This window comes from Leptonychotes weddellii, chromosome 7, assembly GCF_054177405.1.
Source record: "Leptonychotes weddellii isolate Sample4059 chromosome 7, ASM5417740v2, whole genome shotgun sequence".
Lineage (NCBI taxonomy): Eukaryota > Metazoa > Chordata > Mammalia > Carnivora > Phocidae > Leptonychotes > Leptonychotes weddellii.
In genome coordinates this window covers 131,165,467-131,177,990 of record NC_138375.1, presented here as the reverse complement: position 1 = coordinate 131,177,990, position 12,524 = coordinate 131,165,467, and the positions used below count along the sequence as shown (strand labels likewise).

The window sequence follows — 12,524 nt, the reverse complement described above, 5'->3', positions numbered from 1 at the left end:
ATGACCTGAGCCGAAGGCAGTCGCTTAACCAACTGAGCCACCCAGGCGCCCGGAATTAAGGGTTTTAAATGTAGTTATAAAGTTCATAAAAAATCAGACTGAGGGGCGCCTGGGTGGCTCAGTCGTTAACGTCTGCCTTCAGCTCAGGTCATGATCCCAGGGTCTGGGATCGAGCCCTGCATCGGGCTCCCTACTCAGCGGGAAGCCTGCTTCTCCCTCTCTCACTCCCCCTGCTTGTGTTCCCTCTCTCACTGTGTCTCTCTCTGTCAAGTGAATAAATAAAATCTTTAAAAAAAAAAAAAATCAGACTGAGGTACATTTACTCAAAATGTTGAGATTCATTAAGTGGTAGCAAACAAAATAATTCCTCAGACAAATGCACACTTTCCAGTATACATATTATTGGGGGAAGAAAGGAGAAGAATGTGCATTAAGTGGTGAAATCCACCAAGCTGTATATCAATATTCTGTTACACCAAACAGTTTGGAGACAAGGGAGTTGCTCTAATATAATTTCAGATTATGGTTCACTTGGCTAAAATAGGTTGGTTTGCCATATTAAAAGTTTACTACAGTAATTTTTCACATAAACATTTAAGACTTGAACTCCAGAAGTAAATATGGCATGATTATTTTGCTTTTAATCTGTCAAATAGCTAAAAGTCAACAATTTTAAAAACTATAACAAAGAACAAGTTGAAGTGATGTGACTCCTACGTCATTGAACCCCTCCTAATGGTCAGCTGTTAGTATTTAACCAATTCAGAGAGTTAATGAATCCTTGCATTCATTCAGTTTTCTGTGCCTTAGCTAGGATGTGTAATTACAAAAGATAGATACTGGTAAAAGCTCCGTCTCTATTTTTAAAAGATCCTACTATATCCTTTTTTTTTTTTTTTTGAAGGGGGAAGGTGGTCAGCTAACCTGTCAATAGTCGACAACTGGTTAGGTTTACTTTTTTACTCTCCGTTCACTTGTCGCTTCAGCCTCCTGGAGTCCCACTTCCATTTGCACCAGCCCTTCCCTTCCTTGAAACGGTCCTTGCCAAGGTCAGCATGTCCCCCATGTTGTCATGGCCAGCCCACTGTGTTGAGTTCACCCTTTCTCTCATGTTTGGCACTGTTGTCCATACCCTTCCTTGTGTAATTCTGCCCTTCCCCATTTTTCCTCCTCATCCCTGTCCCAACTTCTTTGTCACAAGTTAGTATGACATTAATCTTTCCTGATTCTTCTTCTTTCTTAAAAAGTCATTCCTCCTTAGGTTCTTTCACTGACTCTGCTGTATGTGTTTGTGCCTCAAATGTTAGATATTCTCCAGTACTCTGGGCTTTCCTCTGCTCTTTTCATGTCTCTGTACAATCTCTAGGGACCTCACCTTGGTGTGTGGATTTAGTAACCATTTATGCACGGATGACTCCCAAGTCTGTCTATATTTCTAGCTTCGGCCTTTCTCTGCACTTACGAGTCTAGCTGCCCTCTGGATCATCACGTGGATGTTCTACAAGCACTAAAATAAAATAGGAAGGGAACTAAATGTATTTTTCTTTATTGACTCTGCTGTTACTGTTCCAGTTCTAATCACACTCTACCCACACACGATTTGCCGTCTCTTCCATCGGCCTGTGTCATTTGATTTTGTGTCTCTAGTCCTCAAATATGATAAAGAAGAAATGTTATCTCATTGGTGCAACAAAAAGAATGAAATACGCTGCTTCCTGACCAGTTGCAGAGTGTCCTTTGGAAACAGTTGCAGACCTTCCCTAGTACGTGGGTGTCTTGCGCATGGGTTCGCCATCTGGCTTGGGCCTCCTGGACCTGAGGGGGCCGATCGTTCTGTTACAGGCGGCCGGTTTGCTGCTGCAGCTCCGGCACAAGTGGCACAGCTTGTTTTTGCGCCGAATGAGAGCTCCGTCTAAACCCTGGTCTCAAGTTGATGAAGCCACCATCCGAGCCATCATAGCTGTTCTCAGCACCGAAGAACAGTCTGCGGGCTTACAGCAGCCATCGGGGATAGGCCAGAGGCCAAGGCCTATGTCTTCAGAAGAACTCCCTCTGGCATCGTCTTGGAGGTCAAATAACAGTAGGAAAACCTCAGCAGATACGGAATTTTCGGATGAGTCTGCGACTGCAGAAAGGTAAGCTGATAACATTTTTAGCAAAACGGGAGACTTTTTTCCCCCAGGAAAATGAATTATTTATCATAGAATCATGCTTTTGTAATATTAAAAAATTACTTATAATCTAAAATACACAAAAAGGTTACAATAAAACGGGAAGAGTTTTTTACCCTTTTTTTTTTTTTTTAAAGATTTATGTATTTATTTGAAGTGGGGAGGGACAGAGGGAGAGGGAGAGAGAGAGTCTTAAGCAGACTCTTTGCTGAGCAGGGCTAATCTGATGACCCTGAGACCATGACCTGAGCCGAAACCAAGAGTTGGGCACTTAACCAACTGTGCCACCCAGGTGCCCCAAGTTTTTTACAAATATTAAGATAATATGAAGGATTTTAAGCTACTGGTATCTATAAGTCATTTAATAAGGCAATTTTTTTTTATCAGGAAGAACTCAAAATGTTTAATTTCAAGAATTCACAAATTTAGGGTCTGTTAAAAAGCTACCAATATATATATATTTTTTAAAGATTTTATTTATTTATTTGACGGATAGATAGAGAGCACAAGTAGGCAGAGTGGCAGGCAGAGGGAGAGGGAGAAGCAGGCTCTCCGCTGAGCAGGGAGCCGGACGTGGGACTCGATCCCAGGACCCTCCTGGGATCATGACCTGAGCCGAAGGCAGCCGCTCAACCGACTGAGCCACCCAGGCGCCCCCAAAAAAGCTACCAATATTTTAAAATTATATATTTTCATTGATATATGTCAAGTCATAACTTTCCCAGATATCCTACAGCAAGAAGTATGGGCTGTGGCCAATTAAAAGGACAATGTCCTCACAAGTCTTACCTAAGTATCAATATTGCTGACTAGTATTCCTCCAGGAGATCAATTATTCATTCATTTATTCAGTGACATATTAAACGTGTGTTGTTCTTGGTGCTTATAAGAGATACAGCAGTGTACCAAATAGACAAGATCTCTTCCTTCAGAGAGTTTATCTTTTATCCAGGGAAGGCATATAATAAGTAAACAAATTTACTGTAATGGTAAAATCTGTTACACTTTAGCCAAATTCTTCTTTTCTTTCCAGCATTTACAATTAGATATATATATATATTTTTTTAAAGATTTTATTTATTTATTTGAGAGAGAGAATGAGAGAGAGAGAGCACACGAGAGGGGGGAGGGTCAGAGGGAGAAGCAGAGCCCCGGCTGAGCAGGGAGCCCGATGCGGGACTTGATCCCAGGACTCCAGGATCATGACCTGAGCTGAAGGCAGTCGCTTAACCAACTGAGCCACCCAGGCGCCCTAGATATATTTTTATTTACTATATGATTATTAATAATAATAAGAGAGCCCTTATATTGAATTATTTATCCAAAAATGTATTTTGATTATATAATAGTGGTTATAATGAATCATTGGCCATGATTCAAAAATACTTGTTGTGTAAGAACATTTGTTAGAATCAAATTTAAGTTTATCTATATCAGTTAAAACATTTTTTTACCCTGTTATAATTGATAACAAAAACAATATTCTTGTCTGTGATGCTAGTTTTGGCAATATTGGTAGAAAGTCTGTGTGGTAAGATTTCGTTGTTAAAAAAATTGAAAATAGAAACGGAAAACATGAAAGATATGTGATGTTTACTGTTTTTTAAGGATCAGATGGGGCTGTTAGTGTCTTCTTTTGGTCAGATTTGCATATTTGAATGAAGCATACGGCTTCATCAGGTCAGACTTCTGTTAAAGGGGAGTAATCCATACTGGTTTCCAAGTTCTTCAGGTATTACACTTGAGGAATAATTCAGGCATTTGCCAAGAAAGTCTTCTCATAATGTGTGTTCCTGAATGTTTCTCTCTGATGTAGGCCCTGCTGGGCAATAGAAGAGTAAAAGGTGCATTTTCTTCTTAGATACTACCCACCTTTTGAAAAGATTGTTCTAAAAACTTACTTGAACAATGGTTTAGGATGTGGGAATAGATTTCCATAGAAGTTGTTATGTGGTAATGTTATTCCTAGGCCCATCTATAAAAACCTGTTAGGCTCATAGAGACTCTATGTGTTGTGTGTATGTGTATGTGTCTGTGTGTATAAATGCAAATGTATATGTGTGTGTGCACATATTCACATACGTGCACACACATTTTTGGAAAAAAAACTTCCTTTTAAAGTAATAAATACTTATTTAATAAAAGTTAGAAATTTAATAAAATTAAGAAAATCAAAATTATAAAATGTAATATTAGTTATAATTCAGATATTGATTGTCTTACAAATTTAGTTTTTCACCTGTGATACTGGAATCAAGCATTTCCATTTCCTTACAAGTTGTAGCCTGGCATTCTTCATTTTCTTACCTGTTGAACAGTGAGATCTGGAATTTCATCTACCTTCAGACTTTTGATAGTATTAATAGATAAGGCAGTATTATAGGTAAGTTCAGACTTTTGGTAGTATTAGTAGATAATGACTAAGCCACCCAGGCGCCCCTCCATGTCAGAACTTCTTAAATGAAAATTTAAGTGGAGGGCTTCACGAAAGGCTTTGTTTCCATCTGAATGAAATTTTCCAAGGAAGCCAAATAGAGAGAAGCTAGAATGGGGCTCAGGTTAAAAGATCAGTTTGAAAATCAAAAGGTAGATAGGAAAATACATTTTTATTGTAGTAAGGTTTTACCCTCATTAAGTTCTGTCACCTAATTTTCATGTCACAGAGGTGCCAGGGTAAGAACGCTGGGATTTTAGGGGGGTCGAATTTACATAATGCATTGAACATCAGTTCACAAGAGAAAAAAACCCGAAAGGTTGTTTTTTACACTTCTTAGCAGGTGGTTAATGATTCAGCCGTTCATTCATTTTAAAGTCTTTTGTTAATATCTTTAGGCTTCAGCTATTTTATTCATTTGTGAAACAAATAATCCTGGATCTAAGATAGTTATTGAAAGAAAAGTGACTCCTGGGGCGCCTGGGTGGCTTAGTCATTAAGCGTCTGCCTTCAGCTCAGGTCATGGTCCCAGGGTCCTGGGATCGAGCCCCGCATCGGGCTCCCTGCTCAGCGGGAAGCCTGCTTCTCCCTCTCCCACTCCCCCTGCTTCTGTTCCCTCTCTTGCTGTGTCTCTCTCTGTCAAATAAATAAAATCTTAAAAAAAAAAAGGAGAGAAGTGACTAATGGGGATAAGCTATTTTAACTTATCTTGAAGGAAGAGTAATTACATTGTAAGGGTGTTCGGAAGTTTATGAATTATTGAACACATTCTTTATTGTTTTAAACGTGTTTATTATAAATATTGTTAAACACAGCAAACTAAATGATATGCCATAATGAACTCCATATCCCACATCAGCAGTTACCAAGATTTTCACCTGCTTGCTATATCTAACCAAATTTTCTTTTGTTTGTTCTTGGCTTTCTTTTTTTGGTTTACATATTTCAAAGTAAATCCCACACATCATGTCATTTTACCCTTCCATATTTAAATATGCATCTCTTAAAAATAGAGGAATTTTGGGGCACCTGGGTGGCTCAGTTGGTTAAGCATCTGACTCTTGATCTTGGTTCAGGTCTTGATCTCAGGGTTGTGAGTTCAAGCCCCATGTTGGGCTCCATACTGGTTGTGAAGCCTACTTAAAAAAAAATAGAGGAAATTTTCCTACATAATCAAAATCCAATTATTAATCCCAGTAAAATGATCATTTCCTCAGTTCTCATACTATACATTTATTTGAATTAGCATCCAGGGGGGACGCATGCATTGTATCAGGGTGTCATGTTTCTTGAGTGTCTTGTGATCTCTAGTAGTTCCTCTGTTAACTTTTATTTTTTTATTTTTATTTATTTATTTTTTAAAGATTTTATTTATTCATTTGACAGAGAGAGAGAGATAGCAAGAGCAGGAACACAAGTGGGGGAGTGGGAGAGAGAGAAGCAGGCTTCCCGCTGAGCAGGGAGCCCGATGTGGGACTTGATCCCAGGACCCTGGGATCATGACCTGAGCCGAAGGCAGACGCTTAACGACTGAGCCACCCAGGTGCCCCAACTTTTTTTTTTTTTTTTAAAGATTTTCCTTATTTATTTGAGAGAGAGCCAGAGAGAGCATGAACGTCGGGGGGAGGGGTAAAGGGAGAGGGACAATCAGACTCCCCACTAAGTGGGGAATCCGACATGGGGTTCAATCCCAGGACCTTGGGATCATGACCTGAGCAGAAGGCAGACGCTCATCTGACTGGGCCACCCAGGTGCCCCCTCTGTGGACTTTTTTGAAGAAAGTGGGTTGGTGGTACTGTGAGGTACACCACATTCTGGATTTGTCTGTTTGTTCTTGGCCTTCTTTGTTGCCATACCATGTGTATTTTGTCTAAACTGGTAGTTAGCTCGCAGGGCTTGATTAGAGCCAATATTTTGGCAAGTGTATTTTATAGGTGGTGCTGTGAACTTTGTATTGCATGTCTTCAGGAAGTACTCAGTGCTTTTTTGTTTTTTAATGTCTGGTTATTCCACAGACCTATACTTTTAGAAAAATTATAAAATACGTGGCTGCCGGCTTTGCTGCATTTATTCACAGAATTTTAGAATAGAAGAACCTTACAGTTTATCTAGTATAATCCTTTTATTTAACACATAAGTAAATTAAAGCTCAGATAAGTTAAGAGACTTGCCCAGAATCACGTACCTTAGTTGCAAATTTAGTACTGTTCTAGAAGTCTTCTCTCCTGACTCTAGTCTAGCAGTATTCTAATACTTTATCATACCATAATTTTTTAGTATGCTTTTAAAATATATTTTACTTGGCTCTAAGATACTTTGTGAAAGTGGAAGGGAAGTAGAGTGAGTGATATTCTAGTAAGGGCTATTAGCATAGTTGTATTTATTTATTTATTATTTATTTATTTTTAAAGATTTTATTTATTTATTTGACAGAGAGAGACACAGCGAGAACAGGAACACAAGCAGGGGGAGTGGGAGAGGGAGAAGCAGGCTTCCTGCCGAGCAGGGAGCCTGATGCGGGGCTCTATCCCAGGACCCTGGGATCATGACCTGAGCCGAAGGCAGACGCTTAACGACAATGAGCCACCCAGGCGCCCAGCATACTTGTATTTAAATAATTATATAATGTTAAAGACCTCTCCAATAGCATCATACAAGAGGTTAGGAATTTTGTAAGGGAAATAATGCTTTGAGTATTTGTTAACATTAAGTTAAGAATTTCTGTAGATTGTTAAAAATATATTTTTACCTGTTGTTTGTGTAAGGACACCCTAATATCTCAGATGTTTTTTAACTTGTGTGAGAAAACGAAATTCCCTTCTTAAATATTACTCCATATATCATAATGCCACTGGAACTTTGGTTTGAAATGGAATCTGCTTTATATTATGAACTTGTGTGTCACTGATCTTTATTTCCTCCTTCCCACTCAAGAGTATTGATGAAATCTCCATCTCCAGCACTGCACCCACCTCAGAAGTACAAAGATAGAGGAATTTTACATCCTAAACGAAGCACCGATGACCGATCGGATCAATCTTCTGTGAAATCTACAGACAGCAGTAGCTACCCAAGTCCTTGTGCTAGCCCTTCTCCTCCATCCTCGGGAAAGGTAGAGTATCTACAAGTTGATGTAGCAAGGAACAGATTGCTAGCACATTTCATGTTACATATTGAAGCAAAATGACAAAACAATTCTACTTTTGGTTACTAATTGTGGTCTTTGTTCTAGATATAAATTGAATCTGGCAGACTTGAGACACCTTGCATAAATTTTTTAGTTTTTCCTGCTTGCCAGAGATTTCTGGTTATCCCCATCTTGGGATGTTTTAAAACTAACAGATCGTTTACCGATGGCACGTAACTCAGCCATCCACCATTTCCTTTCTGTATTGTTAGAACCTTTTTTTGTTAAGTTACAAGATGATCTCAAACTAGTTTAGGTTTGTAATTTCAGAATTGCAAACAGTGGTTTCTTTGAATTACTAATTGATTTTTCCAATTCAGTGGTTATATTAAAAAGGTGGGGTGGGGTTAGGAAGATAGGAAATGTTGGTAGGGAATTGAGAACTATGTATCTTTTAAAAAATTTGTAATACTAATGATTTCAAATGTTTAGAGTATGTTTACTTTTAATTTCCTGTGTTGTTGGTACTGAGTAAGTATTTGATTAAGGTTATTTAGCTATATGTGTTCTGGGGAAAATGTCTGCTGAAACACTCTTTTTAAAAAAATTTTTTTATTATGTTAATCACCATACATTACGTCATTAATTTTAGATGAAACACTCTTGTTAGATAAGAGGAAAATAAATGTTTTTTGTGGATTTGCATTCTTAGGTTTTAGGGTGTTTTAAGTATCTTTATTTAGGTATATACACAGTAAGATTCACCAGTTTAAACTGTACAATTCAGTGAATTTTGACAAATGTATATAATTATATAAACGTATCACAGCCACATACAGGACATGCCCACCAGCCCTGGATCATGACGGCGGCCGAACTGCTCTCTGTCTCTAGAGTTTTGTCTTTTCTGCAATTTGCTCTAAATGGAATCATATGTATGTAGTTTTTTGTGACTGGGTTATTTCACTTTTGAAATTCATCCAAATTATTCAGTGTATTATTAGTTCATTACTTTTTATTGCTGGATAGTATGGCTAATACCATGGAATGTTTATCCATTCACCAGTTGGACATTTGGATTGTTTCCCACTTTTTGGCTGTTATGAATAAAGCTGCTATAATATTCAAGGACAAGTCTGTGTGTGTACGTATGGTTTCTATTCTTGGGTAAACATCCAGGAATAGAATTGTGGGATTGTATGGTTAAGTGCATGTTTAACTTTATAAGAAACTATCCAGCTATTTTCCAGAATGGCTGTGCTTTTTTCCATTCCCTTCAATCATCTGTGAAGGTCCCAAATACTCCATGTTCTTGACAATACTTGACATTATTAATCTCTTTAATGTTAGCCGTTCTGGTGGGTACATAGTGATACCCGATTGTAGTTTTAATTTGTGTTTCCCCAATGACTACTGATGTTGAGCCTCTCTTCATGTGCTTATTTGCTGTTCCTGAATTTTCTTTGGTGTGAGGTATCTGTTCAAATTTTTGCTCAACTTTTTTTGGTTGTTTATTGGTTGTTTGTCTTTTTTATTTAATAGTAAGATTTTTAAAAATGTATTCTAGATACAAATCTTAATTATATATGCTTTGCAACTTTTTCTAACAGTCTGTGCCTGCATATTCATTTTCTTAACAAGTGACTTTTGAAGAGCAGTGTTTTTAATTTTGATGAAGTCCATTGTAGCTATCTTTTTCTGTCTTTTTCTCTTATGGTTCATATTTTTTGTGTTCTAAGAAGTCTTTGTTTAACTCTGGGGTGCCAGGATGGCTTAGTCAGTTGAGCGTCCGACTCTTGGTTTTGGCTCAGGTCATGATCTCATGGTCTTGAGATTGAGACACCCCCTCCCCCATGGGGCTCCACTCTCAGTGGGGAGTTTGCTTGAAGATTCTCTCCCTCTGCCCCTCTCCCCACTGACATGTGCACATGAGCGTGTTCACTCTCTCAAATAAATAAATCTTAAAAAAAAGAAATTTTTGTTTAACTCAAGATTACAAAGATGTTCTCCTATGTTTTCTTCTAGAAATGTTGTAGTGAGAGCTCTTACATTTAGCTAGATGCTCTAAGTTTTGTTTATAGTATGAGTGGGTCACGGGCCATATTTTGTCATTTGCCTATACAGTTGTTCTAGCACCATTTGTTGAAAAGATTACCTTTTCCTTTGAATTATCTTGGCACCTTTGTCAAAAATCGATTGACCGTAAATAATGTGATCTACTTATTGGACTCTGTTCTGTTGCATTGATCTTTATACCTCTCTGTTTTGCCTCTGCTACAGTGAGTTGTTTATAGTAGCTTTATACTAAGCTTGAAACCAGTTAATTTTTTTTCTCCAACTCTGTTGTTTTTTAAAATTGTTCTGGTATTCTAGGTGTTCCAGTATTCTTTCATATAAACTTTAGAAAATTCTTGTCAATTTCTACAGAAACATTTTTTGGTATCAAGTGGAATTGCATTGATTCTGTAGGTCAGTTTAAAGAAAACTGACAACAGGTTTTAGTTTCCTAATCCGTAAGCATGGTATACATCTGCATTTCTTTTGATATTCTTTAATTTTTCACAAGAGTGTTTTGTAAATTTCAGAGTTCAGGTATTACCTATTTTTTGTTAAGTTGATCTCTAAGTATTTTATATTTTTGATGCTGTTCTTTAAATTTTTAATTTCCAGTTGTTCATGGCTAGCATATAAAAATACATTTGACTTTTGTATATTTACCCAATATGCCACAATCTTATTTCATTTATTAATTCTGTTAGCTTTTTATGTAGATTTCTCAGGATTCTCTACATGCATAATCATTTCATCTCTTAATAAAGGTCGTTTTGCTTTTTTCCTCTCTAGTATTGATTCTGTTTATTTCTTTTCTTGCCTGTTCTCTCTGATTAGAGCCTCCAGTAAAATGTTTAATAAAAAGTGTTGAGAGCAGACATCTTTGCCTTGACCTTAGAGGGAAAGCTAGCCCCTAGTTAAACCTGTTACCATTTATGATAACATAACTGTGGGATGTTTCCTTTTGGATGCACTTTGCTGAGAGGATTTATTAGGAATAAATGTTGAATTATGTTCAGTGCTTTTTTTTTTTTTTTTTACATCTACTGAAATGATAACAATTATTTTTCTTCTATTAATAAAGTGGATGTCATTGACTGTTTTTATAATGTTTATGCCTTACTTGGTCACGATGATTATTGTTTTAAATATTATTGGATTTGATTTTGCTTAATCAAAACTTCTGTTAAGTTTGGGATCTTTGTTCATGAGGGAGGGATATGATGTAGTTCTCTTTTCTTGTGTTGTTTTTGTATGGCTTTAGTATCAGGGTAATGCTGGCCTCATAAAATCAGTTGGGAAGTCTTCTTTCCACTTAAGGTTTTTGGAAGAGATGCCTAGAATTGATGCAATTTTTTCCTTAAATGTTTTAACTTTCCTTGGTGTATCTCGAATCAATATTATACACTTCAGGTATAGTTTGAGAAGCTTGCAACAGTATGTTTTTTTTTTTTTTAAGATTTTATTTATTTGAGAGAGAGAATGAGAGAGAGAGAGCACATGAGAGGGGGGAGGGTCAGAGGGAGAAGCAGACCCCCTGCTGAGCAAGGAGCCCGATAAGGGACTCAATCCCGGGACTCCAGGATCATGACCTGAGCCGAAGGCAGTCGCTTAACCAACTGAGCCACCCAGGCGCCCGCAACAGTATGTTTTTATTTTACCCCTTAGTCCTTTGTGTTACTGGTCTCATACATTTTATTTCTACATACATTAAAAATGCCACAGTGTAGTATTTTTTACTTCGTAGTAAACTATCTTTTCCCAAAAGTCAGAAAAGTGTCTTTTATATTTATTCAATATTTACCATTTCTTGTGCTCTTTATTCTTTTGTGTTGATGTGAATTTCTATCTTGGATCATACACTTCTGTCTGGAAACCTTTTAACATTTCTTTTAGTACAGATATTCTGGAAATGAAGTCTTCAAGCTTTTGTCTGGAAAACCTTTTTCACTTTTATTTTTGGAAGATATTTTTACTGTGTATATAATTCTGGGTTGACAGTGGTTTTCTTTAATTTATGCAAAGATGTCATTCCATTATCTTCTCGTTTACAGTTTCTGAGGGAGGTTTACTGTCTTTCTTATTTTTATTTTCCTCTCTATATTTTTTTTTCCTCTAGCTGCTTTTAAGATTTTCTTTTTATCACTGGTTTTCAGCAATTTGATTTTGGTATGTTACTATTTGTAATTCTTATTTAATCTATGTATTTATAGTTTGCATCAGTTTTGGAAAATTTAGGACCATTATTTCTTCACATTTTTTTTTTTAATCTCACCACTTCCCCTCCTTTTTGGGACTTTTGAGAGGCAAGTGTCGATACTATTCCACAAGTCACTGAAGCTTTCTTCATTTTTTTCAGTTGTCTCTGTTTCATTTGAGATGACTTCTCTGGCTATGCCTGTAAGTTCACTGAGGTTTTTAATTTGTAGCATCTCATTGGCTGTGTATTCTTTCTACTGTACTTTTCACTGCGAGTATCATATTTTCATCTCTAGAGCACCCTTTGGGTCTTTAAAAAAATACCTTCCATTTCTCCTTTCAAAAGGCATGTTCAAGTTCACTTTACCTTCTTGAACACAGAGCATGTATTTATAATAGCTGCCCTGCTGTTCTTGTCTCCTAATTCCATCATCTGTCAGATCTGAATCTTTCCCTGTTTGTTCATTTTTTTGTCCTGGTTATGGGTCATATTCTCCTGTTTCTTTGCATTCCTTATAGTTTTGTTTGGCTGCTAGATTTT

The 12,524-nt window shown here is 37.1% G+C and overlaps 1 protein-coding gene across 6 annotated transcripts in view; it reads left to right on the top strand.

The window, feature by feature from the left end:
* Positions 1 to 12,524, top strand: part of YTHDC2 (YTH N6-methyladenosine RNA binding protein C2) — an 85,685-nt gene that overhangs the window by 54,994 nt on the left and 18,167 nt on the right. For 4 of the 6 annotated variants that reach the window (XR_014147286.1, XM_081827246.1, XM_081827244.1 and 1 more), the window contains 3 exons: positions 987 to 1,049; positions 1,843 to 2,135; positions 7,540 to 7,717. Coding sequence is in view for 5 of the 6 variants with exons in the window: in XM_081827246.1 (XP_081683372.1) it covers positions 987 to 1,049; positions 1,843 to 2,135; positions 7,540 to 7,717 (534 nt within the window). In the remaining variant the exon portion in view is untranslated. Of the gene's footprint in view, positions 1 to 986; positions 1,050 to 1,842; positions 2,136 to 7,539; positions 7,718 to 8,561; positions 12,290 to 12,524 lie in introns of those variants that run through there. The other 2 variants (XM_081827245.1, XM_006735077.3) reach the window with 2 other exon arrangements.